General features: G+C 37.0%; 1 protein-coding gene across 1 annotated transcript; it reads right to left on the bottom strand.

Moving 5' to 3' along the window:
• Positions 1-1,583: 1,583 nt before the first annotated feature.
• On the bottom strand, positions 1,584-15,479 carry LOC127864130 (uncharacterized). The gene is made up of 2 exons (XM_052403825.1): positions 13,576-15,479; positions 1,584-1,757 (listed from the first exon to the last, which is right to left on the bottom strand). Exon 1 carries the CDS (start codon positions 15,269-15,271, stop codon positions 13,928-13,930), a length of 1,344 nt encoding a protein of 447 aa, XP_052259785.1. The 5' UTR covers positions 15,272-15,479; the 3' UTR covers positions 1,584-1,757; positions 13,576-13,927.
• Positions 15,480-18,370: the final 2,891 nt, after the last annotated feature.

The following is an 18,370-nucleotide window of genomic DNA, read 5'->3' as shown; positions in this document are numbered from 1 at the left end:
GAGTTGAATAACGGCATACTATAAAAGGGCGAATTGATCGTGTTTGAATCATTTCGATTTTTGAAACTGAACGAACAACACGCATAATGAGTAACAGAAAAGCTTGCGAGCAATGGATGTCAAGTGTGGAGAAAAGTGGCAGTTTCCAGGCATGGTTAGAGAGGCAGAATAAGCATCGTGAGAATGAGTCGTTAGCTGGAAACAACAAAGCAGCTTGTGACAGATGGATTAAGAGCATGGGCGAAATGCTGCCAACTGTTTACGACACTACGTTAGTGATTGTGTGTCATAGGTGCAAAAACTTTTTTTCGATGGTGAACTTTTGCCGTAGATGCGAGGCCCTCAGCTGTGTGTCATGTACGCGGATCGACGATCGCTGCGAATGGTGTGGCGAAATTCAGGGCTACGGCCAAAACAGAGGAGTGAGGCTTTTGCATCTGTGATCGAGCGGACTATGTGGGCTGATCTAGTGGACTATGTAAACTGTTGTACGTTGTTGTTGCGAAAGATTGAATGTTTGAAATATTGATTGTTGCAGAATAAAATCGTTTGAAACTACATATACATAGTTGTTTGTATTTGCTTTGATTAGAGTTGGATAATATAGTTTGAGAAAACATACGACACTGGGTTATATCAATAACTAACGCAATAGCGAAATCAAACATTCGTGCACACAATAGTACTTGTTTTTCAACTTTGCGTTTGGTAGTTGCATGAATAAGTATATGTTACTACAAGAATAAGAACAAAACGAATTGAACGGTTCATGATATTTATTTACAACACGATCATACAAAACCTACTCATGTGTCTATCAATAGTCTTGTTCCTGGACCCACCATTCGCAAAAACTGGCAATTCGGTGAATGTTTATGGTGTTCCAAGAACGCATCGTCTGTAGATTTCCAATGATACAACACAATGCCACAACGAAAACATTTGCAACGATCGTGTTGTCCCAAGTAGTACAACCCGCAAGAAGCAAGCTGGTATTTGTTTGGTTGTATTTGGGGAGACCAATACTCAAACGTTTTCAGTCTATCGATATAGTTTTCCATGTACATACTTGTTTCATTCGTGCAAAAAGCGTCGGTATCATCCATGATATGATATGATATTATATTACACATGCAATTATTTCAACATCTTTATACATTTTTTGTCTCAAAAATACTCTTGGTCAAACGTTACAAGTTTTGTTCTCTTGGCTTTTGAGCTCAACAAAATCCCATTAATGGTTTGAAGTCGTTTTGTGGGATCTTGGTGTGTCCAGCACAAATCATATTTCGGATTGATCAGAATAACCTCAATATCGACATAGTACACAATTTCCGTTTCTGTCGCTTTCCAACATTGATCTCGCGTCGAAAATGTAAACTTCACATTTGGATAGAGATCCATGATGTACATTTCGACAGCTTTGTTCCACTTTTCAATATTCAAACGCAACATATGTCGAAAAAATCCCAAATCTTTGAGTTCAACGGCTAGCATTGTTTTGTGTGAAGTGTACTAAGTCAAATTACTGCTATATAACATTTTTCTACAAAACAAACAAACACCTGTGAACGTTTTCAACAATTTTATTCAATACTTTGAACATGTACAATTGACCGGCACGCAGCGACAGGTCCAGCATCGGTTTAGTCTGTTAATTTGTCTCTGCGTCATTTTGCCCACGCTGAGAAAGAATGGAGGACGTTTCGCCACCGCAATTTCGGCATCCCAGTCCTCAGTTTTTGGAGTGACGGTTTCTGAAACAGAACAAGCAAAAGTTAGTTACAGCATTCAACGTTTACAATCAAACCTCCAACACTAACATATGAAATTCTTAACAACATACTTTTTATCTCAGACAGCCTAATCTCCATATCCCAGTCCTCAGTTTTTGGAACCCGGAATGTAGTTGCTGGCACAGACATGTTATCGCTTTGAAGGTTAGATCAAGAATGATTTGATCTACCAGTCATGTAGCGCCTTTTATTTGCAGCGACTCTTTGACAACCACTAACCCAAAGCTGTTGTTACTTGTTTCAGTATACAGAATATTTAGGTTTTTGTTGGCCGTATTGTATTCACAAGAAACGAAGTTGTACTTTGATTGCATCAAACGCTCAATTTCCTCACGAAGTGTCGCTGAGTCATCTTGCTGCGAGACCTCAAGAATGCTTCTCATGCGAAATGAGTCAAGTTGTTTGTTCCAAAAATCAGTAGTGCATTTGGGTACGAGTGTTTGACCATAACGTTTGATTAGACACGAAGCCAGTTTGTCATGCGTATTCTTTGAAAATGTTAGTACTCCAATCATACTTAAGGCTTGTGTCAAGTAATAGCTCGTAGCTGCCATATCTTTGGTACATGTTCTTGAAAAATAAAGGTGACACTGATGAACCTCATTGCCGTAGTTATCTTCGTAATCGGTTTGTTCGCAAAGCAGAAAATCAGACCCATTGCTGTGTGAATCACTAAACCTGAGCTTCACAAACTGTATGAATTCAGATTTTGATTTATGAATGACAACTTGTTCTAGATCTGTTTGTGTGAAATCAACAGGCAAAACATGTTTTTCGTTGATAACAATGTAACACGATGAATCAAAATCAAAGTTTTGATTTATGTGTGTTGCTAGCAACTCGGGTTGGTTTGCTTTGATGAGTGTATTCAATTTGCTTTCGCCTTTCCTTTCGCTGCAACGAGCCATTTCTGTTATTCAAATTCAACAATTTAGGTTTTTATCATGGAATTTGTAATACGACGACTTGTATAAATACTGCAACAAAAACTGAATGTGTCTCATTTTCAATCTGACAACAGAAGCGACAACATGTTCGTCCAAACATTGTGCGAAAAATTCATTCGCGAGAAAAGAAATTTCAATGCGAATGGTCACCAGAAGAAGTACATGTTTAGCGTTACATGTCCTTTCACAGATGTCGAGGGACTGCGTTTTACGTCGATAACTAACAGTCCGTATGACTACTTGAACTACAAGCCAACGCTGGACCATGTGTTTCTCGATGAACCGACACTAGCTGCGTTTGAACGATATGTTGACTTGATGTTTTCTGTTGCCGATGAAAAGATTGATATGTGCTACTTCAAAATATTGAAAACATTAGTACCAGAACATTTCGCAACTCTAAACGAGCGCATAAAGAAGGGTAGATACATGCAGTCGAATCCCACGTTAAACTACAGACTGCCGATATGCATAATACCAGTGTTGGAGTTGCACGGAATCGAGGAGTTTAGCAAAGTCTATTCGGTGAAATCCACTTGCCTATCTTTGGAAAGGACACAGATACGATTGAAGCTGAACACCTACTTTCGAGCAGTCATGACATTACTCGATTGTTCGGAAAATGATATCGTGGAAATATTGGTGAAAAAAGGAGTGCTACCGAGTAAAAACTTTCAGCTTGTCAGTACACAGAAAGAGCTCACAATAGGTCTGAAAATTGTGAGAAGCTGTGGTGAAATATACGAAGCGTTGCAAACTGGCATCGAAATGAGAGAGATGAATGCTAACGTATACTCACTACAACCAAAATATGGATATCCAAATACAAATTTGTGTCAGGCGTTAGAGGTTTTGTTTGTGATGCATCCTTTGTACCGCAAGCACATCAACAGTCTTCACATTGAAACGGAGCTGATCGATGGGGGAAAAGGTAGACTAGTCAATGCTATTCCTAATCGCAAACGCAAATTTGTTGAAGATCCAAAGGATCAGTCGAGTCTCCCCAAAAAGATGCTTTGCAAAACACAAGAACAAACATGGAATGACTTGCCTTGTTCTGATAAGAAGGCGTGTTCGGAGCAAAACGAGATAATCAGTATGCCGGTCGATTTGGCAGTCGTGAAAGAAGAAATCGTGGAAACGTTCACCCCAGAACAAGAGGTACAAGAAAACCCGATGCCCGTTAGCGACATGTTACCTGAAGAAGACCCATGTAAAGTTTATTTCATCAATCAGTGTCAAAACGAAGAACACGAAGATATGCTCTCTCAAGCGGTTAGAACATGCATTCCCAACATTCACATCCCACCGAACTTTGTCGCATTTTGTGTGTCGAAGGAATTGCTGACAAACGGCCTCGTTTTGTACATTCCTGCAGATTTTGTGTTGTAGTCTGTTGTGTGCAAATTTTTTGTTATATAGCTATTTCATGTGTTTTGTTAGATGAATGAAATAAAAACCAGCTATGTTGCGCTTCATACTATTTGTCTTGTTTGTGTCTCTATGTAGCTGTAACGATAACTGCTTCAAGAAATCGCCAGAGCGCGATCTGGGTATATACAATGGTGCATTCTCGATCGTTTCCTATGATGATGCGCTAGACAAGTTACGCAAAATTGTATATATTCCTGAGAGAATGTACACAACGCAATATGATATTCTCGAGGCCATACGAAAAGTCATAAATCAAAATTTGGGCGTGAAAGACAATTATTTGACCATTGAAAATCACAGGGACAGGTTTTGTTTCCAAATCAAAGGCAAACTCTTTTTGATTTTGACCCCGAATATAGGTAGGATGCTAGCTACTGATTCTCTATGGCGATTCTTGGTACCAGACAATACATCTAATCATGTTGCAGACATCGAAAAACGCAGTTCCGAAGAATCACACAATAATGGTTCAACAACCACAAGGCAGGAACGAAAAAATGATATTGTCAATTCGACTGTTGCATACAATAAAATCAATAACACAACGCTTGAAAATATCACCAACAATATTTCAAGAACCAGAAGGCAGGAACGAAAAAATGATAGTGTAACTTCGACGGTTGCATACGAAATTGACACACAAGGATACAATAAAATCAATTACACAACGCTTGGTAATATCACCAACAATGGTTCAACAACCACAAACGTTGACGAAAATAGCGAAAACATATCTGTGGTCGTTATAATCGAAGTTGTGTTTGCCATACTAGCATGTTTTGCAATTATTCTCGGACTGATAATATTTGTGTCAAATGTCATGAAAAAACAACGAACCTAAAATAAATATAAAAGACCTTTACAAACGCATCTTGTCATTCTTGATGTTCTAAGCCAACCATGCGGTCGTTTATCATTTTGTGTTTTTTCATTGTTGTCCGCGCAGACACAACAGTTCAAAGCGTTTCTTCTTACGGTTTACAAAACTGTTATTGCAATGTGTGTGATCCGACTAAAAGTATTGGTAAAATATATGATGGATCTTGCTACTTTATCAGTATTGAGCAACAGTTCAAAGTTGGAAACCAGTTTTCAACGCACGTCAATGTACGTAACACTGTAAACAGTACCGACTATAATGCATACGATGTGGTCATTTTTGGACAAAAAAACATTCATCTAAAAACGGTTTTCACTCAAGTAAGCAACGAATTTATTTTGAACAACATTCAAGGTTCTATCAAGATAGCGCTGTTCAACAACAAAGATAGGCCTGCTCAATGCGTTCATTTGTTCAAACGAAAATATTTGGGCATTTCATGCGAAACGGCTAACGTAGCGCTGTTAAAAGCGGATCGAGGAGAGTTTGTGACTGTGTCACCTTTCAATCCGCGTGCGTACAAGACATGTTCATTTGACGAAAACGCAGCAGCGTCGATCACATCACCTAAAACTTGTTTCGTGGTGAATGAAGATGGCCAGTGCTTACCAGCAGTGCTGCAAACAGAAGAAGAGTTGCAAAACGCTTTTGACTATCTGATTAACAGAACGCACGACCCGAAGGTGAATGCAATATCTCAAAATTTGATGTTCAAAATTGACAGTCTGAACGAAACGCTCGAATTAAACGATTACGCGATAGTCTATTCGCGAGTGTCATATGATGAGAACAATACGTGCTTGTATATCGACGTGAATGAAAAATCTATTTCGTATGAAGATTGTACAACAAAACGAACTCTGTGTCAGATTAGAATTCCTGGTATGAGACTGGATTCACCGAGTGACGATGATTCCAAAATAAACAGCTTTTGGGTCTTATTTATTGCACTAACATTTGTGGTTGTTTCTTTGGTTATAGTTATAGTTATTGCGTATGTGTTGCAAGGATTTCAATCTAGACGTTTACAAACTACTACAACAGTTCAAATAACAAGCGCCTAACTCGAGTATAAAACCATTCACGCAAAGTCAGTAGTTGTCATAACGTAAAAAATGTTCAGCTGTGAGTTTGTGGCTGCGATGGTAGCAAATTACTTGGAATGCAAGCAGTTTGAGGACTCAAATGACACTCTTTGTGACATTGTTGAATGTGTGGTTTTGCTTGTAAATAGAACGGTAACGATGCATGTTCTTACGAAATATGACTTGATAAACTCTTGTGTCGATAAAGACTATTTCGCCGAATTGCTTGAACAAAAGCTGAACAGTGGTTTGAGCTGGGATGTGTTTGTGACTGCATTTGTTTTGTTTGTTGCCGTCGTGCATGAACGATCGAAATACAACCTTGAAGGCTTCTACCACCTGGTCAAGATTCAAGACGTTTTTCGAAAGTATAGACTAAATGACTGGGTTGAAAAACAACCTGGTAAATGGAATGCATTTGTTGATTATTGTAAGCATGTTTGTTGAATAAAAAGTAGAAAACAGAAAAATACGTTTTTGGTTGTTTTATTCATATATTTCATATATACAATCATCACATTCACGGTCGCTCTGTAAACTAAACAATAAATTTGATTCCAACTCTACAAACAAATCGTTTTTATCGAAAATGTCTTTGATACCAATCATATCGATGATTTCCTTACACATAGCACAGCCGTTGGATTTCAGTAAATCATATTTCTTTTCAGTCTCGCCATCTCGATCAGCAATACTGAAAAGCAGTTTCGTTTCATCTAGTGTATCCCTTACTATTAGATCGACATCGCCATAATTATCGTCGTCGACGTTTCCAACAACATCTTCAACAAGATATAAGTACACGCTAAGGTGAACTGTGATTCCAAAGCACGTTAGTTTAATTTCATACTTGAACTCAGGTCTTGGCTCGAAACAAGAATTTGACCAACCCGGTTGAAACGTGTCAGATTTAAACTTATAGAACCTCTTAACTTTGGGCTTTTCAGTTGATGTGATGCTCAAATGCTTCGATACTATTTCCCACAACTGTTTTGCATCAGCTTGTGACTTGATGCGATCATACTTCGAAATTTGCGGACGAGCATACGATGACCATTTTCTGCGGTGAAAATACATGTTTTGAAATGTAACAATTTCCCAACAGACACTTAAATGGTTTGCGATGCAGATCGTTACAAAATGTGCATATATAAGCGCTGCGCAAAACGTAAACTGCATTAATTGATGTTTGTGACACTCTTTCTCGGCATATTGCTAACACTATTCATTATCGAAGAACGAAACCCCGATATTTGGACTCGCAAACAGACCAAACCTGACAACGACAAGAAGAAGACATGATTTGTGTTACATTTCTTGCGGCGTTTTGTATTCAAGAACTGCGATGGTGGTTGTCTGTTAGAAAAATACGAATGGAATGCATACAGATGATGGAACAAATTCGTATGGACTTTCGAACAGATTGTTGCTGTGGTCGCAAAGACTGCACCAAACTAATTGCGCGACTTCAACTGGAGAAAGAGCAAGCTGTGAAAGACTCTCGAACTTGTATTGTTTGCCGCATTGAAGAGAAAACCTGTGTGGTAACTGCATGCTGGCACTTGTTTTGCGTAAACTGTTGCTGGCGCATGCATATGAACGGGAACAAATGCGCTGTGTGTAGAACTGAGATGTGGGGTTGGACGCCGATTTATTGGACCGATTAGAAGTTATGACTTTGAGTGTTTTTATTATCGATAAATAAACCGTTGAAATGCATTTTATGTGAATAAAAAGTAGAAAACAGAAAAATACGCTTTTGGTTGTCTTATTGCATGAACAAAACAAACACACAAGTTTACTGTTATTGTTCTTTATTAACAACATACAACAAAAATGTACAACACTTATGTCATCACATTTTCTTCTCTGCGCTTTCGACTCAGACTACGACTGAACACCTTTGTAAAGCTTCTCTTCCTAGGCCTTGAACGTTTATCATCGTTTTCACTAAGTTCGTTGACTGACTTCGGTTGAAGGTTTTCCTTTGACTCGTTTTCTCTTCTGAGCAATTCGTTATCATACGCGGTTTTGTTGTGAAATGTAAGAAGTTGTGGAATGCGTTTAAGAAACATCACCACTTCTGTCATGCCTAGGTGCTCAGCGAGTTCGATCATGTTTACCAGGCTAGAGATTGACTGCCAATCCGAGTAATCTAGCGTGAGACCGTTACATTGGTACTCAGACAGGTTCATGAGAATTTCAAACACGTTCATCAATTCTTGAACACTGTACTTCGGCTGAATCTTGACATGATTTGTCTTAACGTTAGTGAACATTTTCACAATTGCTGCTGGGTATGATCTTTGTTCTTTGCCCACATAAAATACAACCCTGTCTTTGCTTTGTTTAAGCGCCTGAATGAGCTTTGAAGAGATTTCAATACCAATATCGTACTTCAGTTTAGTGAACAAGCGATTCGTGGCTTCGGTGTCAGTGACCCGTTTAATATCTTTAACGTTTATGGTTGACATGGTTGACATGGTTGTGTGTGGGTTGAGTGTTTTTTTTATAGAAAAACTAACCTTAAATAGATTTTTATCGCAGTTTTCCAAACCGTAATTTGTGATTGTATAGACAGTTGAACATCCACAAAAAGTCATGTTTTTTCTTGAGCTGGGAATCACATCCTATAGTGTTAATCATAACAAGAAAAACATAAACTCCTAAAAGCGAATAAGGACAGAGTGAAGTGTTTCTCGAAGTTTTGTATGTATCGTAAATAAACTTTATGTATGTGGAATTGTTAACCGTACTTTCGTCAAACAGAGAGAAAAAATTGTAAGCTTTAAGTCGGTTGTATCCACAAATAGGATCGCCAAATACTGAATCAAAATGGCTTGTAATTTCGCTAGTTGTCAATTTTTTGAACAACGACATGCGTTCATCGTCTTTGAACTCATTGAGAACCATTGTGACACACGTTTGAATTCCACACCCGAGTTTTGAGTTCATTTCTACTAGCTTGCTTTCGAATATTCGTATTGGTTCTTCATATTCTGTTATGTATTGAAAAATGCATAGCGAGCATTCGTGGTGATGTCTAGAGTACATGGGTGAAAGCAAGTAGGTGTTTTGTGCTAACTGTTCGTCTTCGTCAACAATCAAAACCTCGTCAATATCCATTGATAAGGCAACAAATGTTTACAGTTCATTGATACAATTTATTTACAACATATACAAAAAATGTAACACACACAAGTCAACATAATCATACAATATTGCAACAACGTAGTCATTCGTCATCATCGCTCAATTCTAGATCACTGAGTATAGTCTTTTCCTTTTTCGGTTTCTTTGCAGCTTTCGTTTCACCAGATTTGCGCATTCTTTTAACAGCCAGACCGTTCATAATTTCCTTTTCATCATCGTTTAGCGTATCTGAGATTTCTGTATCGGAGATGTCGATATCGGCATATTTGCGTTTTTCCTCAACATTGGAAGATTTTATTCGCTCTATTAGCGCAAACATGTTTTCGTCTTCCCCAGAACCGAGTATTTTGTTAATCACATCAATTGGAATTCGATCGAAAACGTTAGAGCTCACAGTCTTCACAACATCGTCCTGCAGGTTTTTTGTTTTCTTGATGCCCTTTATCAGATTCTGCGTTCTTACTTTGAGGCTTTTGTACTGCGCTAGTTTGGCATCAATCTGTTTTAGTTTTTCTGAAAGTTCTTTTATCTTCAAATAATCGTTAGGCGACAAGAAGACACCTGACTCGACTTCAGAAACCAAATTCCTTTTCACGCCGTGATTGAGTACAGTGTTCGCAAACTGCTGTATTCGTTCTCGGTTGTTCGTTTTTATAGCATAGCTCGAGGTCAACATTGCTTGTGCCATCGTAGAAAGTGATTGCGAGTGTGCTTATTTTGTTAACTGCAGCTATATATATACGCTTGAAAAATAATGCACGCCTTACTTGTTCATCATTGGCTGGAATAAACGAATGTAGTACGCCTCTTTTGCTTTACGCACATGCTTGTCTCGCTCTGTCTCCAAAACGAATACAGTGTAACGTTCTTTTACATCGCACAAGTGTTTCCCACATTCTATCAAATGATCAGTAGCTCGACAATAGTGCTGTTCTGTTCGAATATGAGAGTTGTGTGTGTGAATGCGTTTTCTCAAATTAACGGTCTCGCCAATATACTCACCGCCGCAAGTGTTGCACTTCAGAACATATATAGCATCTTTTGATTTACAAGTCAAGTTCTCTCCATCTTCAACAATGTATACAAAACCACAATTGAACTGAAAACTATTTCCACTCTTTATTTGAGAACATAAAGTGCAACGCATACCGTTACATGGTTTAACTTTGTAATCCATACAAATTTCGATATTTCGAGATTGTGAATAAAAATGTGTTTATACGCTTTTTGTTACTGAGACGTGAAGATCAGCTGGTACCGTGAAATTGATTCCTTGTTCCTGCATAGCACAAGTAATGTCAAAACACGAACAGTTTTGCGAATTTAGCTGACTGATATGTAGAGTTTTACTAATTGTTGTGAAACAAAACTCGATTGTCAAGTCGAATATGAACACGTTTTCGTCTCCAATATCGTCTAGTATGGTTTCAAAAATGCTTTCGAGCAGTTCTTGTTCATTGATCAAAACGCTGATGCATTTAAAAACGTGGATGGAAAATTCTTGAGTGTTACCAATGCTCTCGCGTTCAATGGTATACATGTTGTCATACAAAGTCATTGTGAGTTATGACAATAGCGGATACAAACGCTTTGATATATGTTAACTGTTTACAACAGTATCGTTATGCCGAGCTATGCTGTGTAGTACAATTATGAAGCAAATAGCAGCTATCACAAGCACAATGAATCCACCAACACAAACAGCGACAGTTTCCCAAAACGTTAATTTTCTTAGTCCCGGTTCGTCATTCAATGTACTTTTACCCAACAAAACCTCGCAAATCGTGGGACTGTGTTTGCATTTTTCGATTGAAATGGTCTTTGATCGCATATCGACATACGTGCATTCTTGTCCACTGTTCGTCCTTTTGTTGTACACAATGAAGTGTTCGCTTGTGACAGAACTGTCATCTATATTTTTTATTTGAAACTTTGCCTCACTCATATTGTGTGCCGTGTTCTGAGTAATGCTAACCAAATATGAAACAACCGTATTATCCAAATCGTAAACACTCGCTATACTTGAGTGCGAACAATTTGCATCAATCCGAAAACATTTGCCATTTTCCGCTTTCACAGCACCAATATCGCAGAACGTGAAATTAGCCAATTGTATTTGTGGTACGCGAATGAAATGACCATTTCTCGCTATAAGCACAGCATTCGTGCTCTCGGTACAATTCTCAATTTGATACGTATTTCTGAATAACGACATACAAATCTTATCAACAGTTGTGCCATCTTTGGTGCTGAAGACAGTAAGTCGATATGATGAAGCCTTTTTCGCGAGAATAACTTCGTTACTCACTTGTTTCACTATTTGACTTAGCATCGCACGTAAAGCATGATTACGTTCGTTGATAATCAAGAGTGTGTATTCACGAAACGGAGAAAAATGCGTATTAGAGGAAATCTTGAATGATGAATCCAAGTTGATGAAATAGCAACGATTGTTATGTACTTTGCCGATTGTAGTAGAACGATTACATGTTAGGCAGTAACAATTTTGCAATCCATACGTAGATACTTCTGCAACGGTCTGCTTGTTGTGCTTAATTCCCATTTTATGCTTGTTGATAGCATCTTGCATATTTTGAAATTTTTGGTTAAGGATGTTATCGTTTTTAACTGGCAGACTAACGTTGAGTTTTGGCTTGTTAAGAGCATTTTGAATTTTGTGAGAAGTTTGGTTAACAACAGTATTTTTTTTAACTGGCGGACTTATCTTGTTTTTTGGATTGTTGGTAGAAGTTTGAATATCGTAAAATTTTTGGCTAACGAAAGTATTGGCATTTTGAATATCGTGAACTTTTTGGCTTACGATAGGTTCAACGATAGGTTTGTTTGTTACTGACAGAACTTTAGTGTTTTTGAAAAAAAAGTCAGAAAAATCGATAATTGGTACATTTTCAGCGCTTTGCTTTTCATCCAAATTATCGTCAGAGTAATCCTCATCAAAGTTATCCTCGTCAGAGTAATCCTCGTCAGATTGATCAAAGTCGAACTTATCATCGATTTTTAAGCGGATCTCACTCATTTCTTGCTCTATTTGTGTAATTGTGTCTCGCAATTCTTTGGACTTAGAAGGGATTATTTCCAAACCTAGATCATATTCTTTGATATACTTGGCGACTGACAAATCATTCATTTTTCTCTTCAATAACGCATTTTTGATTCGTGTTAACGCATGATCCTGTTTCTCGGGACTAGCACCTTCTAAATTCACATCGCACCATGTTCCGAACGTTGTACACAGTTCAGTATTAAATCTGATGAAGGCATGACCGTGCATCCCATTTGCACAAATTTCACTTCCATCATAGGTCAATGAAAAATTGTACGGAAACAAAGGTATCCAAGCGTGTGTGTAAATCTCAGTAAACACAGATTCTACAAACTCACTGATAGAGTACGTTTTCGGCTCAATTTGCAATCTAACTAAAAGACTTGGTAAGTCGTAAGTGATAAACATTGATCCCGCTACAAAACCATCAACTACACTGTATACCGGTTTTGAAAACGCTTTTTTCTTGTTCGGACATCTAGATAGACCTATGGATTTGCATTGTTGCTCATGACCTTCTAAACTAAACTCTGGGTTTTGCATCCATTTGTTGAAAAATTGTAAATTTTCTTTGACATCGTCGTATAATGACAAATACTCATAGGTTACGTTTATCAACACATAAAATAAACCATTCGTAACGTCAATCGGTGTATTATGTACATGCTTGAAACAAGACGGTTCATAAAAATTTGGTTTAGGACGTCCTAACGCATTTGTTTGTAAAACTATGGGACAAAACAGGGCAACTATATGCACGAACATATACATGACGAGTTTTTGATGCATTGTCATTTTGGAAAGTTCCTATATAAGTATTTTCAAACAACAAATTGAAGTTATTTGTCTTTCAGTCATTCACATGGATTACACCACAAATAGCATTCCTATGTGTCTGTGGACAGATTTCCAGCATGTAGAAATAAATACAAGAGAACATTTTGCACATCAATTCGAAACGTACGCAAGACTCAAAGCTTCTCTACAACCAACGAAGTTGATAATGTGTCTATTTGATGAAATTGTGGAATGTGTTTGCAGCAAAACAAACATAAGCAAAATCAAGATTCAACATGCGCTAATGGACTCTTGTACTTCAAGAAAAACCTTTTCAATTTGGTCGTTTCTGATCAAAGATGTGACAAAAGAAACTTTGAGAGTTCTTGCTACGAAAGCGAACCGGTGCAGATTCGATTTGATGTATAATTATACTCACGGTGGAAACTGGATATGTGGCGCAATAGATTTCCACGGTTCGGAGAAGTCAGAAGATATTATCCAAGCGATACTTGAAACAGAGAACGTTTTTGAAATGTTTAGTGCCAATGCGATGACAAAATTTACCCATCAAATTGTGTCACATCGTGATTGTTGAATAAAATGTATTGTATTATAGCTTGTGTTTTTGTGTTTATTTTTTGATACTTCTCGAAAAACAAACAATACGCAAAATCGTTTTAGGTTTTTTTATTAACACATACATGCACAATCGAACACAAAAGAACAAACATGCCATAACTGTCAATGCCTGAGTCTTACATCTTCTTTGTTCATTTTCAATATCCATGTTATGATTGCTTATATTCAAATGTTTTGAGTCGTAGCGTTATCGAAAATACACCTAAACTTCCTATACAAATACATGGATGTTGCCTCTCATATTCATCCATGTATTGAACGAATGCCTCATAGTCAGAAAAATAAATATACTCGGTCTCTTCATCCCATAGACGTTCAACCTGATTTTGTTTTTCATCATCGATGCCACTGATTTCGTCCGAATAAAAATTGGTTTCTTCTCTATATTGGTCGTCCAAAAACTGTTCGTAAGATTGCAAAAACTGATCTTCTATCATATCATCGATATCACGGCTTCTGCAAACCCAACACATTTTTCTATCATGTATCTCTGCATCTTGATCATTGGAACCCTTTTGAAATATGTGATTATCATCGTCGATTTCGCCCCGGTAATATTTTTGCTTTTGATAAAACTGTTCGTAAGATTCGAAAACCTGTTCTTCCAGTATATCGCCAGCATCATTAGTTCTGCAAACCCAACACATTTTTCTATCATGTTTCTTTACATCTTGATCATTGGAACCTTTTTGAGGTATGTAATTATCATCGTCGATTCTGTCCTGGTAATATGTTTGCTTTTGATCTCGTTTTGCATTGCGTATTTTTGTTCTTCGTTTCTTTTTCAGCCTGTTTTCAGCCTTTTTACGCTGCTTTTCAGTTTGTTTTTGATAAGATTTGTAGCGGGTACGAGTACAAGTCTTGTCAATTTTCGCCATTAGCAGCTCATCCAAATCACTATAATTATCGTATTCGTCATACTTTTGGTCATCTTTTGTTTGAAGACTTTCTACCGATTTATTTGAATATTTTTGGATATCATCGCTAGAATGAACATCTTGATCGCTTTCTGTTTCCACAATTCCATAATTATCTCTTTCATATTGCTTTTCAAACTCGTTTTCCAAGTACCTATCGCATAACTCATAGTCAAGAAATTCAAATTCAAAAGGACAAGCACGACCAAACCGTCGATGACTGAGTCTCACTATTTCTTCTTTGTTCATGTTCCAATCGAACACAAAAGGACAAGCGGGGCACAGCTGTCGATGCCTAACTCTCACATCTACTTTGTCCATGTTCCAAATGGAAATGTGCGCATTGCAAAACACGCATCTAACGCAATTAAAAATAGTGTCGGAGAAATTCTCTCTCGTGTCGGAGATGACACAAGGGTCGTAGATGAACCCTTGGCTAGCCAGGTCTTCCTTTGACACGCTGCGTTTGGATGGCCTGTCTTCAAAGGTTTGAAGTCTCTGGTCCATAGTTTGATAGCGACTGAAGGCTCGTGGTTCAGATTTTCTAAGCCTCGCAAAACGACTGTACACAGACATGTTTGCAAACAAACGTTCTTAGACTTACTAACTCCTATTTATACCATTTTTTTGTAATGACTTATGCGATACAACTCTCGTAGTACAATTAGTGTATATTGAAAACAAAATTAGCCCGGCAAAATTAGCGGGGGGGTCTTTTTTAAAACCCCACCCCCCTTATTAAACCGTCAGAACATTTTCCGGGCATATCATATAGCGCCGCATCCCGCACCAAAAATGCACACAAGAAAAAAGTGGCTGTGGTGCAACTAAAGGTAGTGCATATCCTTCCTAACTTTAGATTGAGATTTTGTAAATTAGTGTAAAAATGCATTGGTTTTAAACCAAAATATGAATAAAGCACACAAACTATTGAATGTCAAAAATGTGTTTATGTTATTTTATCCGTCTTAAGATTTAAAATGATATATAGTTTGACCATATTGTACCACATTGAATGAAGAAAAACCAAAGCGAAATTTTAATGAATTTTATCCCCCCCCCCCCATGAACCTTAAGAATATCTCAATACCCTTATGTTTAATTGTGCAACTAAATATAAAGCCATTATCTGTGTTAACATGTAATCAATAGTTAATATCAGTCACCCAAGAACGCCATGCTTCTAATAGCGACTAATTGATTCAGAAGCGTTATTCAACTGGGCGAATTATTATGCATAGGATCGTAAATGTGGCAAATCTTAACTTATTACACAGATACACATCCCGAAAGTGATACCAAAATATGTAAGACCCTTAACCAATATTTCGTCCTTTTTTCTGGGCAATATAAGATATAGAAAATATACTTTAGCAAAACGACTTTTGCCCCAGATAATTGTGTCCAACGTGTAACTGATCTAAAATTCAATATCAACGCACGTTCGAGGTCATTTAACGGAAGCATTCATTTGTACGAACTGAGGAAATAATGTTACTAATAAGTTCGTTAGACACAATTTTACCGTGGGCCCATTTTTTGCTTTTGTGTAAAGAAAATGTACCCGAAATCAATATTTTACGTAAACATTCATAAATACAGACCTTCAACCTTTTATTATAGGAACAGTCATGGTTAATTCACATTTCGCCAACTGTCAATAAGATTCTTATCTAAATATCGATCGACCAATCAGCGATCGATAAATCGTGCGCGCCGGTTGCCAAAGATATATCCGCCATTTTCTAGACAAGCCGAATGCCTAGTTCTTATTGATTCAAAGAGTTTCGTTTATTTTGTTCGAAAAATAGGAAATGAAATATAAAGAAACGGTGTAAATAAGGTTTATGTACATGTAGATAGGTATAGGGAAATTGATTAGTATTTTATGCAGAAACGAAATCCATTTCGAATCATACAAGATGAAGTTTTGTTACATGCACTACAAATCTGTTAACCAATTGTAAAGACCTCTACTGTTGCATTGATGAGAAATCCAATATATAATTTTCTTCATGTTGGCATTTGAGGTCTCATGTTTAGGTCTTCATGTGTGTACATAAAAATATATATATTTTGGATGTAACGTAAAAGCCACCATATGTTTCAATGTTCTCTGTGCACATTTTCATTTTAATTTGCATAATTATTATGACGTGGTGTTGAAAGTGCAAAATATTGTGTTGCATGTTTTGGCCAGGGAATAGTCATAATAAAACTAACAATACTTTACATTTTTGCATCTTTTTATTTTCTTGTAATTTAAAACACTCTAGTTTGAAATGAATTGGTTACCTGTTTAGTTACATCTCAGAAAGCAAAAATTTAAATGATGTTTATGACCTACTTTCACATCTCTCAAGCGATAAAATTAAAAATTAAAATATGTCATCAAAACATTTTTGATCGTTTTGTTAGATCGATAGTAGTTGTCTGCAGACTGGCTGACAGGAAATTGTGACTTGTACTATGGTTAAATTACCCGTTTCAGACTAGTCGGTCATAAGAATTTTACACCCATTTATACTCCTTGTCAATAGCATTAGTTCTAAAACACCATGCAGTATTGCTGCAGGAAAATATAATTTTGCATTATTTCTCCCAGTTTTCTTGTACCGGCCAATCGACCAGTACATATGTAGCACACACAATGGGAGTGGTGTTAATTGTTGTTATAAATATACTTTCCCTGTCTTGTGCTTATGAATATTTGGACTTTACAATGAAATATACTTTCCTTGTCAGGTGCTTATGAACAATTGAACTATACAATGAGAAAAGTCAATAAAATGGCTTTGCAGTTATATCCAGTCGATTTAAAATCCTTACTTTCTTAGTGATAAGTTTTCTCCTCTTGATTTTTGTTCAAAGATGATTGCTCAAAATGTTAAAGCATTAAAATCGAGTGAAAAACTGTGTTTACAACTTACGCCATTCTTATACTCTGTTGCAAAATTTGAGTCACATCACAGTACTTGTAGTATGAAATTTTAATTTTTGGCGAATTTTGAATCAACAAATTGAATAATTACTATTCAATATAAAAATGTTATCTTGGTATGCATACAGTTCTAAATAAAGTATACAGGGTTGAATTTAAAATTGATGCACATTCACAAACTTTTGTCAACCTATCTGTTTGTATTCATTTGAAATCAATCTGACTTTGTAACCATTTTTCTTATTTTACAACAAAAGTATAAACCACTTATCGGTAAACTTAGTATGTGATGTCTTTTCAAGCAGCAACTGTTTAATTAATTTATGATCTGAGGAGCTTAAATGTAAAATTCGACCCTATATCACAATCAGAAGCAAAGTGAAAATGGCTATATGTAAACAGCATAAATCCAGAACAGCCTGCGAGTAACTGAAGAATGTTCAGGTTTTATGCTGCTTGCTGCTCATCAGTATCTACTGGTTGGAAATGAAGCTTTAAAAACTTGCATTTGGTAAGAAAGATATTTAATTAAATGTAAATTTCTGCGGGACTACAAACATGTCAAAACACGTATCTAAGTGGTGAAGGGTTGGATGTCAAATTCGACACTATACCACAGTGGTTATGAAAGACGCCACATTGAAGGTGAAATCAGTGAACACTTACCAATAACGATGTTTGTTTGCCCCGGGCTATTTCTGTCTTAATGGTACATGTACAGGTAGTTGTCAATC

Source organism: Dreissena polymorpha, unplaced genomic scaffold (genome assembly GCF_020536995.1).
Source record: "Dreissena polymorpha isolate Duluth1 unplaced genomic scaffold, UMN_Dpol_1.0 chrUn134, whole genome shotgun sequence".
In the NCBI taxonomy this organism is placed as follows: Eukaryota; Metazoa; Mollusca; class Bivalvia; order Myida; family Dreissenidae; genus Dreissena; species Dreissena polymorpha.
The sequence above is the reverse complement of the archived record's forward strand: the minus strand, read 5'-3'. Positions and strand labels throughout refer to the sequence as shown.